The sequence below is a fragment of the Protopterus annectens genome, chromosome 16.part0, assembly GCF_019279795.1.
Source record: "Protopterus annectens isolate FY-2018-M chromosome 16.part0, PAN1.0, whole genome shotgun sequence".
Classification (NCBI taxonomy): Eukaryota; Metazoa; Chordata; order Ceratodontiformes; family Protopteridae; genus Protopterus; species Protopterus annectens.
The window spans coordinates 694,801,731-694,814,087 of record NC_056750.1 but is presented as its reverse complement, the minus strand read 5'-3'; the positions used below and the strand labels follow the sequence as shown (position 1 = coordinate 694,814,087).

The 12,357-nt window shown below is 36.4% G+C and overlaps 1 protein-coding gene across 2 annotated transcripts in view; it reads left to right on the top strand.

Annotated features, from left to right (window-relative positions):
- The window catches only part of CPNE6 (copine 6), an 886,978-nt gene that overhangs the window by 511,233 nt on the left and 363,388 nt on the right, over nt 1-12,357 (top strand). For both annotated transcript variants that reach the window (XM_044058469.1, XM_044058468.1), the window contains exon 6: nt 5,518-5,601. In XM_044058469.1, coding sequence (XP_043914404.1) covers nt 5,518-5,601 — 84 coding nt within the window. The remainder of the gene's footprint in view (nt 1-5,517; nt 5,602-12,357) is intronic.

Sequence of the window (12,357 nt, the reverse complement as noted above, 5' to 3'; positions counted from 1 at the left end):
GTTCAAATCCTTGGATCTGGTATTTCTAGTGCTGTCCATTTTGCAGATTTGCAAAAGATACATTAGGGCTGGATCTGACGATGCCCTATATATTAGACATAGATTGCCTCTCAGTAACCTGTAGAAAACTGAGTACAGAGATATGGCATTAAGGTGATATAGGTAGGGCAGTGTATCAATACCCTAGATTCTCCTGGTGAGTAACCTTTGTGGGAATTCCAACTGTTGCAAATACTTGGTCAAGTAAATGCTGAAGGGGGCATTGTACTCAATGATGGGTCTGATAACGGCAGAGTGAAAGTGGTGCTATAACTTCCTTGGATGTGGATGCCATACATTTACTTAATAGTCTGGCAACTTATGACTGCCTTACTATCTTGTCTATGTTTTGGTCAAAGGTTGAATTAGTGTCTGGATGTGTACCAGGTCAACTCTTAAGGTGTTCTACAATGGAGTAATTGCCCTGTGTGGGCATTTTGCCAAATGGTACTATAATACAGTTATTGATGTAGGGGCAAATATATAATAGTTCCCAATTTACAGTCATCTGTGATCGTGGTGCTCCAGAGACCCTTGACATTATTAGCTTTGACTTTTGAGAACTAGATGCCAAACAGGAGTGGGCCCAGCACTGATCCATGAGCTAGTCCATTGGTGTCCAGTCTCTTGATGGAGGTGGTCTCATCAATCCTGACTTCTTGGGTCCTATCTATGAGCCAGTTGGCAACCCAGGAATTATACTTGTTAATGGTTGAAGAGAGTCATACAAGAGTGTTTCATTAGTTTTTTGTTAAGGTTCCTCAGAAACTGATATGTTAAGGTGTCAAGACATTAACAAACTAGTATTAAGGGGAAACTGCCATCTGGTTTGTTATTTTTTTATTTAATCTCAAAGAGCTCAGCTGTACAGATACCACAGCATGCAGACAGAGGCTTTTTAATTACCTGTTTCTGATAATGTTTACTTATTTCTTGAGCCTACAAAAATTATAGTTAATGGTTTTACTATACACCTGCACTGATGACTGCAGGACAATTTGTTCCTCACTCTCAGTACTAATGTAAATCTCTGTAGAAATGCTGTGGTAATAGAAGACTGTAAGATTAATACACACCCTCTCTCAGCATAGCCCTAAACTGCCCTACCAAAAGGTTATTTCCCTCACAATACTCTTACTGTGCATCCCCCACAAACTACTTCACCATACTTCTCTACAATATCTCCCTTACTCTAGCTGGTGATATCCATCGTAACCCTGGACCCTTCTCTAACTCTACCGTCAATGTCCCCTCCAGTCAGTCCTCAAATCATAAATCCATTTGCCTCGCTACCCTTAATGTACAAAGCCTAAGAAATAAAATCCCTAACGTCCACGCCTGGCTCTCACATAACCAGCCCAACATAGTCACCATTTCAGAAACCTGGCTAAAATCCTTCATTAAAGACAATGAAATATTGCCAGCAGGGTACCAAATGCTTTGCAATGACAGATCCCACTGGAAAGGAGGTGGTGTAGCTATATTCTACCCCTCCTGCCATACCTTAACTCCCTACTCCAATGCTATCCCAACCTTCACCAATGCTGCAATCATCATACGCCTATTAAAAATAAACAACCACGAATCTAAATACATCACTGCCCACTATATTCCCGCAGGTGATAATATCAACACACTTGAAAACATCCTTTCCTGGTTCTCCTCCAACATAAAAAAAGAAACCTACATACTCGGGGACACCAATATCAGTTGGTCCAATATCAACTCTAAAGCCCCATCCCACATAATAAACCTATACAACTTCTCTCAAATGATTCATTCTTCAACCAGACTAAATAAAGATGGTAGATCTGGAAGCATCATTGACTGGATCCTCAACTCACTCTAATCTCATCACCGAAGCTGGAACCATACCCGATCCTCACTGTGATCATTTACCAGCTTTTGCCAACCACTCCCATCTCTTCTACTAAAACAACACCTCTATATCCAAACCTGCAACCTCTCCTTCTTCAATCCCCAAATTTTCTCTGACTTCCTAAAACACAGAGACTAGTCATCACTGAAAACCCTCATTTTAGATGATGCTGTATCATATTCCAACCACTTTTTTCTTACTGTCCTCAACCAGAAAGCCCCCCAAAGAACCAAACAAGTCAAAACCAATCCCTGCCCCTGGTTATCTAAAGAAACTAAACTAGCTATGCATGAAAGAGACAAAAAATGGAAACATTATCAAAAAAAAAAAAACAACCTCCTCCTAGAATTTAAACAGCTTAGTAACTCCATTAAAAAACTTAGAGACCGCAAAGCTCATTTCTCCAAGCTTCAATCCTTACACTCAACCAAACCCAAAAAATTCTGGAACTCAATCTCCTCCATTCTGCATCATGGAAATAATCGCTCTGCCCTAATCCCAACCTTTCTGATCTTGATACAGCCTCTCAGTTCAACTTTTTCTTCACTGACTGTATTGCCAAACTATCCTCCTCCTTCCCATCCTCAACATCCATCCTCAACCCCTCCCACCTAAACCAGGAGCCTAAACACCCACACCCTTCTCTCTCACACCCATCTCCACAAGCATTATAAAAGATATCTCCTTAAACTCAACCCTGCCGAAATGCACCCGACAATCTACCATTCACCTTTCTCAAACAATCAGCAGACAGTATCGCATACCCCATCTCCATTCTTATAAACAGATCCATGAAAGAGTCATACGTCCCCACTATCTGGTGTCATGCTTACATTATCCCACTCCACAAAGGGGGTGAAAACACAGACACCACCAACTTCAGGCCCATTGCTATCCTTTCCCCCAGTCTCCAAAATACTAGAAAAATCCATTCAAGCACAACTCATGGCACACCTAATCCAAAACAATCTCCTATCCCCTACCCAACATAGCTTCCGCCCTGGCCACAGTACCACAACTGCCCTCCTCTCCTTTCTAGAAACCATCAATCATGAACGTGACTCAGGCAAATTCATCTCATCCATATTCCTAGATTTATCTAAAGCATTTGACACCATCTCCCACACCCTACTCCTATCTCAACTCTCCACCCTGCATAGCTCTCCCTCTACCATAACCTGGTTTTCCAGCTACCTAGCTAACCGCCAACAAGCTGTGCAAGGGAAAACCTCAACCTCTCCCTTTTTTCCCACATCCACTGTTGTCCCCCAAGGGTCTGTCCTTGGACCTCTGCTCTTTAGCCTATTCATTAACAACTTTCACAACTCCATCCCAGAAGTGTCTCTCATCCAATACGCAGATGACTCAGCCCTCATCTGCTCAGCCCTCTCCCCCTCTTATCTCTTAGCAAAAACCCATCTAGCCTTTACCACAACCGAATCCTGGATGCTATCCAACCATCTAGCACTAAATGCTAATAAAACAAAACTAATGATTTTTTTCACCTACTAGAAACTCTTTCATCGACAAAACCACCTTTTCCATACACTGCCAAAACAATACCACCCTTGAAATTGTTCCCAGCACCAAACTTCTTGGCATCATCATTGATAAAGAACTAAACTTTGATACCCACATCCTTACCACAATAAAAAAAAAAAAAAAAACACCAGAAGTTAGGTCTCCTCTACAGACACCACCATTTCCTCACCCCCTCCTCTCGTTAAACCCTTTCATCCTCCTTCCAGCTCCTATCCCTCATGTATGGTGCCCCTCTTTTCACAAATCTCCAACCGGCCTTAGATCCAAACTTGAAAACTGCTATAACAAAATCTGCAAATTTGCAACCATCTCAAAAAACACATCTCACCACTGCCATCCCCTCCATTCCCTGAACTGGCTAGATCTTCCATACTATCTCAGCTACCTTCAACTCATCACTTGCCACAAGCTCATCTTTAAACCTACAGACTGCCCATCCCTTGCCTCTTCCTTAAAAATATACATACCCAACAGCTCACTCAGGTCCCAACACCAAAATCTCCTCCAAGTCCACAAACTCTCACGACCACTCGGCCAACTATTAATGTCCTTCTACATAGCTAAACAGTGGAACTTTCTCCCCCCTCACTTCCGCTACCTACCAAACCATACAAATTTCAAATTTCAGCTTTTTTCCCACCTATCATCTAAATGGCAATGCCCATGTCACGCTCCAACATACACCCCTCTAATCCACTTCACGCACCTCTCTCCTCTACTAACCAACTCTTGTTTTACCAGTACATTATTCTTCAGTCTATTCTACCCCCCGATCTCAAATCATCCTCTTTTCTATCCCATCCCTACCTCTCACATTGAATCTCACTCACTATTCCCTTAAACCTTACATTAAACATAATCCCTACTGAACCCTTCAGCTAGTTCACTCAATACTTACTAATTTTCTCTAAAAAAGTAATTCTTGTACTTTATCAATCCTCCCAACTCTCACAAGCTAGCAGTAAGTAGCCTTTATCATTATGCTCTCCCAAATTTTATGACAAACTTATTTATGTATTACAAATTGCTTATCTTTTTAAAATTTGCAAACATCTGCTTCTTGTCCATTCTGTACATATAATTTTTTGTTTTTGTTTGTCTTATTGCTCATTATGTCAATTGTTAACCTCATTCAAATTTATATGAAAAATGTAACTCTTGGAGCTTTTTCTCCCCGGGTCTCCACTGAAAACGGGCATTCCTCTGGCCCAGTGGACTACCCCGGTCATCAAACTTTAAATACATAAATAAATAAATAAATAATATTGGTCTTCTTTTTTGCCACAATAGCATTTTCTTGTCTATATTTTAATGCCCCATGTGCTTAATACATGGAGTTTGAAATTCATTATTTATAGGAGATCTAGCCCACAGTTAGTCCCATAACAAGTTAGTAAGTATGTGCATCTCAAAAAAGCAGATATTTTGCAGTCAGAATGTTTGGTCTTCTAGTCCCATATGGCTAGTTGTGGTTCTTATATGTCAACATTTTAAGTTTAACAACTGCCTAGGGTATGATTTCCCATAGCATAACTATACAGAAGAGGTATCGGCAATATGTATGTTATTACATGACATGTTAATAGTTCTGTGTAGTAATTCCCTCTCAGAACAGGTGTATTTATTCTTCTGGTTTCAAAGACCACTCTCGCACCTTGATGTAGTACTGCTGTGTGTTTCACTGATTTAGTATTTAAAATCAGGCTTGCAATACTGATTCCCTAATATGCATGTGTACTGTGCGACTATACTAAGTAATGGTTTGAGTTCTACCATCCTGTTTTAATGAATTGTAGACTACATTTCACTACCCAATGAGCAATGACTTCCTTCAAGTGTTACAGTATAATTCAGACTTTTCTATATATTGGCAAAGTCCTTATCATTTTTTTAAATGGTATGCATGCTAGAATATTTTTTTTCCTAAGAATTTCTGGTTTATCCTTTAATATCCATTTATCCTTATTTTTACTTTCTCATCAATGTCTCATCTCATGAAAAAAAAAAAGTTAATATCAGTTTAATATTCATGTGTCTTTTTTTTTTTCTCCTTTCAGGATCTGTTCAGCAAATCGGATCCTTTCATGGAAATCTACAAAATTAACAATGATGGCACCGAGCAACTAGTCAGAAGGACAGAGGTTAGTGAACTACAACCCTGGAATCGATGCAGGGCAGGGTCACCTACCTATCAACCAATAAGAAATATGGACAAAGCCAAAAATAATGGGGGGGGGGGCAAAAATATAGAAACCCTTAGGTGTTACTCTTATAAATGTAGAAAGTTGCTGAATGAAAGGTTTTGTGTTACCATGCATTTTCTGAAGGATATGAAGTCTAAAACACAAATATCTGTCATTATTTAGTGTATGCAATCCTCAATGATTTGTCAGAAAACCACAAATGTTATGAAGAACAGACTAAAAATATAATCTGGACATTCTGGACAGTTGAGAGGTAAGCACATAGAGCATAAACAGACGTGATGCTGCTACAAACTAGTCAAGAATATTACGAAGAGACAACACCCTTTTTGTATAACTGACAGAAAAAGCGAGCATCCTTTTTTATTTTTTTTCTTCAAATATCAACATATTGCAATCTACAAATTCTAGCTCATTGCTGTTTGAGATTTCTTATTAGTTTTGCAAGCTGCTTCTTTGGCAAAGTTTAATTCTCCATGCAACTAGAAGACAAGATCTGAAACTACCTTTAAGAATCCAACTGTATAACTTAAAAACAAGATGTTCTTATATGTTATGACTTTTTATGAGGTTGTAAGTTAGGACAGAACTATGTGATATGCTAATTGACCAAATATAGACAAGATTCAGCATTACTAGTTCATAAGTTCATAGGTAAGTACTAGGCTACCTGCCCTTGTGGGCCATTTTAAGCCTAAGCTAATTTCCCTTTTTGTCCTTGAAATAACCTATCCTATTTGGATATAGATTGCCTTACTCATCTCATGGCCAATAATTATACATTACCCTTAATGAGAATAACTAGGATCATACCATATATAATTTGGGGGGGACACATGCAAAGATAAAGCATTTTCAAACTGCATGTGACAGACTTTCTTACAATAACAGACACAGGCTGTTGAAATGTTAGGTCACTGTCCACATGAGTTCCCAAATCTTGAAACAACTGGGTTACATCATGGGGCGTACTGTCAAAGTGCTAGTTCCCTAGGATATATGACTTTCCAAAGGATACAAAAATGCTTTTTTTAGCATTTAGTTTCAGTCCATGATTTTGGCAGCAGTTATTTATTTGGGGAAAACTTTCCTGTAGGAAGGCTAAGTCCTTTTGTGATTCAATAACTCCTCCTAGATTGCAGCCATCTGCAAACTTATTCAGCCAGAGCCCTTTGGTATTGGCTTTTACTTCAGAAAAGTAGATAATAAACAGGAGAGGTCCCAGTATAGAACTCTGGGGGGACTCCACTGCTGACTGTTATCTTTGTAAAGGTAACTTCCCCAATTTGATTATCTGTGTCCTATCTGTCAGCCAGTTTTACTAATTTAAAAGATAATTTACTAGTCTTGAGGTATGAACATTATGTGCAGTTCTCAGTGTAAATACCATTAGCAGCTACAAATAAACAAATGAAAAACTATAGATATAAGGCCAACATTACATATGCTAACAGGAGGCTAGAACAGAACATGGGCATAATGTTATCTGAAACACAGTGCAGCCTAGCATATACTCTTGCCTAGTCTGTAGTTTACATATGTGCACTATACATTATCATTAATACTTTTGGGTTCACTTCATTAAGAGCAAACTGTCATCCATACACTTCTATGAATGATTCTTTGGGAGATGTGAGGGTTGTCAGTTGGATGTCTGATATGTAAAGCTGCTAAATAACTGTCTAATAGACACATTTAAAGTTAGTAAGCAGAAAATGTGCACTGTTAATGCCCTCTGCTTAATTCTAGTTCTGCAATACTTTGTTAATGTCAGGCTGTAAGTAAATCCTTTTACATAAGAGGACAATGCTAATACTACACCCATTTTCCACATATGCATTGTATACCATACTTTCTAATTAATGTAAATATTTCCTTTCAAAAGGAATGTACTGTTTGGAGTGCAAAGGTTTGCAGGTGCAAAGGTTGTATTTATAGTGTCACCAGCCATTATCATATACTGGCACAGCTATTGATTAATTTCCTCTTTAGTGATCCAGATCAAAATATGGACTCAAATTGAGCAGCCAGTACAGGAAAATGCTGAATGGAGGATGCTGCATTTATATATACTAAAAGGCACTGAATACTAGGTATATATAAAATCAGATTATCGAAGTTTCAAAACTTTTAAAGTCATATGGTCGGAGCCATATGAGCAAATGTTTGAAACTTTGAAAGTTTTGAATGGAGATTGCAGTACAATGTAGAACAGGAAATGTATCCTTTTCCACAATGTATTGGCATCTTGGAGTTGGTATATTTAATTAGCAGGCAGTGGGGGGGGGGGGATGCAGAGCGCTTGCCACCCTGCAAAAACATTAAAATAGAATTATTTTGTTTTTTATTTATGTATGTATGTATTTATTTATTTTTTTTACAGTTCAAAGTTTCAATACTTCGATCATATGGTCTCAGCCATATGAATTTTGAAGTTTCAGAATGTTGATACTCTAACATAACATCAGTGAATATGCTGTGAAACTTTGATTATCACTTTCATCAAAACACAAAAATAGTGCTATTCCAAGCTGGTTGCACACTGATCAAAAGCTTAACTTTAGTTATCCCAATATGAAGACAAACAATGAGAATTATGAGTGCCATTGAAACAGATTTTTGGGTAAAAATCAGTTACTGGCTAGTAAATACACTGCTGGGATGCCAGCAAAGAAAAATTTGGAAACACAGAGACTCTGAGTGAAATCTTTTCCAATGCTCTAAAGCAAACTGATTGAAAGACAGAAAAAGTACAGGAGTTAACTAGAAGAATCAGGAGTATCTTGAACTTCAAGAGCCCAATGTTGGGAGATGGAGATGAACATGAAGACCAGCAACACTGACAGTGGCAAATAAATACAAGACTAAAAAGCATCAATCACTTTGTCAAACATGCCTTTGCAAGAAAAAGTGGCTGAAAAAACTGGACATTTGTTGGCTTTGTTAAACTTAAGGGTGGAGTTTAAAGAATATACTCTACTTTACGTATTCTGTGTATAAAAGGATTGTAAAAGAAGGAAAAGTAAATGTAAGCAAAACCTTTTATGTTATCAGTATTTATATAACACATTTTATGATATAAACTGCACATTATATATAATAAAGTAGTTTAATGTATAGTCAGAGTATTTTAAATGTGGGGGAGTCTTTTCAGTGACTGTTTATGTGTTAAAGCTATTAAAGTAAACAAGTACTTTTTAATTGTAAGAAATGTAGGTTTTACAGTGTAACAATAGAAAAATGCTGGGCAAAACAAGTTTCTGTTTACATGCTGTGATCTTGGGCTGCTGGGGTGAGGGTGGCAGTCAAACTGCACTGATTGTATTATATGCCGAATTAAGATATTTTCTTTTTCTTTTACAAGGGTGAATGTTTAGACTAATGTTTTTGGATTAAGCTATAAATAAGTTTTTTGTAAGCAAGCAAGCTTTAAAAATAAGACAAAATGACAAAATGATAAAAGCTATAAAATGTTAAGTTTCTTACAACTACAAATATATTAGCTTGTTTTTTTCCTTTAGCAAATATTTAGTGGAAGTCAATAAATTTGTAACTGACGGTAGATGTACTACTGTTCTGAGTGAAATTTACAATGATTCATTGGTTTATATGTTTCTGTGAGAAGGAGCTATCCATAGGTGCAAGCAATTAATCTAGAGAGTTCTGAGCATTGTCTGCAGAGGGGAATGAAAAATTTAAAGGTACAATGGCTTAAATGAAAAATAAAGTTTGAAATTAAGGTAATTGAATAAGAGATGGAAGCCCCCTAACAGTCTTAAAACTTTAATGCTTTTAATAGAACATTGTACAACTTAATTTTATTTAAAGATAGTTCACTTTTTCTTAGGGCTAAAGCTTAATGTTTCCTAAAGGCATAAAGGCTGATTTCACATCTGGGAAAGGAATAAAGATAAAAAAGAATAGACAATAAGCAGTATAAGTGGGTAACCTTAAAATTTGGGTTAAGTAATACCTATATGTACAGCTGTTGATATCAGACAATTGTTCCTATGTGAATGGTTAAACTTAATATTTTGTAGTAGTAAATAGTTTTTTTGTGTTTTTTTCTAAGTTAGTAGGGGAAGGGAGTGTTTTGACCTTGTATTCAGTTTTTTGTTTGAGACTTTTCATTAAAACAAAATGTCTTAAAAAAGGTGACACAAGTTCAAATGGAAATGAGAGGAAACAATTGCACCAAAGATCCGCCTGCCATACATTACTGCATGCATGTAACAGAAAACTTGAAATATGCATTCAAAAAACCTGTCATCTAGAATAGGTGGGGAACAATATATATATATATATATATATATATATATATATATATATATATTTTTTTTTAATCATAATGGCTATCCATTTTATCTTGGAACATATATGGCCTTACAGATATAGACAAAAAGGAAAGTGTTTTGAATTATATTATGAAATGCAGAATGCAAATAGGAATACTGCTGGAGACACTTGGGGGAAAAAAAAGATCATCTGAATTTGACAAAAAAAGACTTCATTAACAGACAATTGAAAACAGAAATAATTATATTAATGGCTAGAGATGCTCCAATAGTGATACATTTCTGTTAGTATGGAGCTACTAGCAAGGGAGGATGATTATTGCTATTCCACCAAAAACTGCTGTTATGGAGCTTAAGAAATTTTTGGGAGAAATAATCAACTTTCAGAAGGAAATTTTACTTATAGGTGGGGGTTAGAACTTGATTTGTAATAGAGAGGAAGTATCAGGGGAGCAAAAAGGGAAAATAACAAAAAAAGAAATGTATGTAAATACTTGTTATGTGAATTCAGTAATAGGAATTCGGACAGAATTTACATATTATTCCCCCAAGGTACAATAACTGGGCTACACTAGGCAGAAATTATATTTCACAGGAACATTTGCATTTAATTCAAAGCTTTGATACACATTCAATAACCATTTCAAATCATACATCAATAAAAATTAAAATAAAAAAATGCAGGGTAATGAAGTGAAAATGAGACAATCATGCTTTCCCAACTTCCTGTTAAAAAGAGTGGAATTTAAGAAATGGGTAGTGGAAATTAATCAGGCGTTATTAGGAAAGATGGAAATATCTTCAGAATTATAGCTACTGAGTGGGATAAAATAAAAATTGAGTTAAAATCATGGCTGAAATAAAAGAGAAACAATACATTTAAAAAGTAATAGGAATTACTTAGAGCGTCTAGCAAAGCATAAAGTACTGCAAAATAAGAAGACTTTCACAGAGCAAGAGGAGGCAGAAATACAGACTACTAAATTGACAGTAAGGGAGTATCTGGATAATATTCATGAATTTAGAAGTATTGTTGTTAAGCAACTTTTTTGGTAATACCTCCAGAGCACAAAAATACTTAGCACAGATGACTTAGGCACCGGAAAGTAGAAAGGATTCTTGCAAAACTTAGACAGCCTATAACAAGAAAAATAACCAGAAATTGTATCTAAGTCTTATAGATATTTCAGAAATTTTATGAACATTTGTATAAAGCAGGGAAATGTGGAAATCAAGAAAGAGCACAAATGGAAATATTTATGGAAGACATAATTATGGCAATATTAGGGATATATGTTGATGTAGGAGGGGATGAGATAAAATGGTGATGTAAAATCAATCTTTAGAAAGGTATCCATGAACAGATGGTATTTCGGTGGAAGTTTGGATGTTAGGAGGGAAGAAAGTGATAAAGATCTGGAAGATTTTGATTAACAGCATTTTAAATGGTGGGGAAGCACCAACATCTTGAAAGAAAACTGTGGTTGCTGCATTACATAAGGATGGTAAAGACCAATCAGACCCAGCTTCATAAAGACCCATTTCAATTTAAACCATGATTATAAAGTGGTTATATGTCTATACTACCTAAAAAATGGGAAAGGAGTTGCCAAGATTTATAGGTATGGATCAATGTTGTTTGTGGAGGGGAGGAAAACATTGACAACATTAAAAGAACAATGAGGATGCAGAGGGAAGCATAATTTACAAAAACTACCACTGCTGATGGTGGCTCTTGATACAGAAATAGCATTTGACAGATTAAGTTGTGATTTTATAAGTGGGGCAATAGAATTATGTGCATTCCTAGATACATTAATAAGGTTAATTAGGAGGATATATAAACGACCTGATGCAAGAATTAAAGTGGGAGGGTTCCTCTTTGATAAGCTGTGTTTGAACAGAGGAACCATGCTGGGTGCCCTCCTTCCCTTTTGTTATCTGCTTTATATTTACAGCTAATGGGTAGAACCATAAGGGATATGAAATGCATGGTTATATTTGATATAGTAATCAAGAAAAGTTGGCTTTATTTGCAGATGATACTATTTTTTACCTGATAAATCCAGAAAAGGACATTTCTGTGTTGTGAAAAAGTTTGAGGCAGCTTCACATACAGTGGATATAAAAAGTGTTCGCACCCCTGTTAAAATGCCAGGTTTTTATGATATAAAAAAATGAAACCACAATAAATAATTTCAAACCGTTTTCCACATTTAATGTGAGCTATAACCTGTACAATTCATTTGAAAAACAAATCTGTTAAGAGAAAAAATATAAAAAATAAAAACTGTACAATACGCTAGTTGCATAAGTGTGCACACCCTTAAAGTAATACTTTGTTGAAGCACCTTTTGATTTAATTACAGCATCCAGTCTTCTTGGGTACACACCTGCC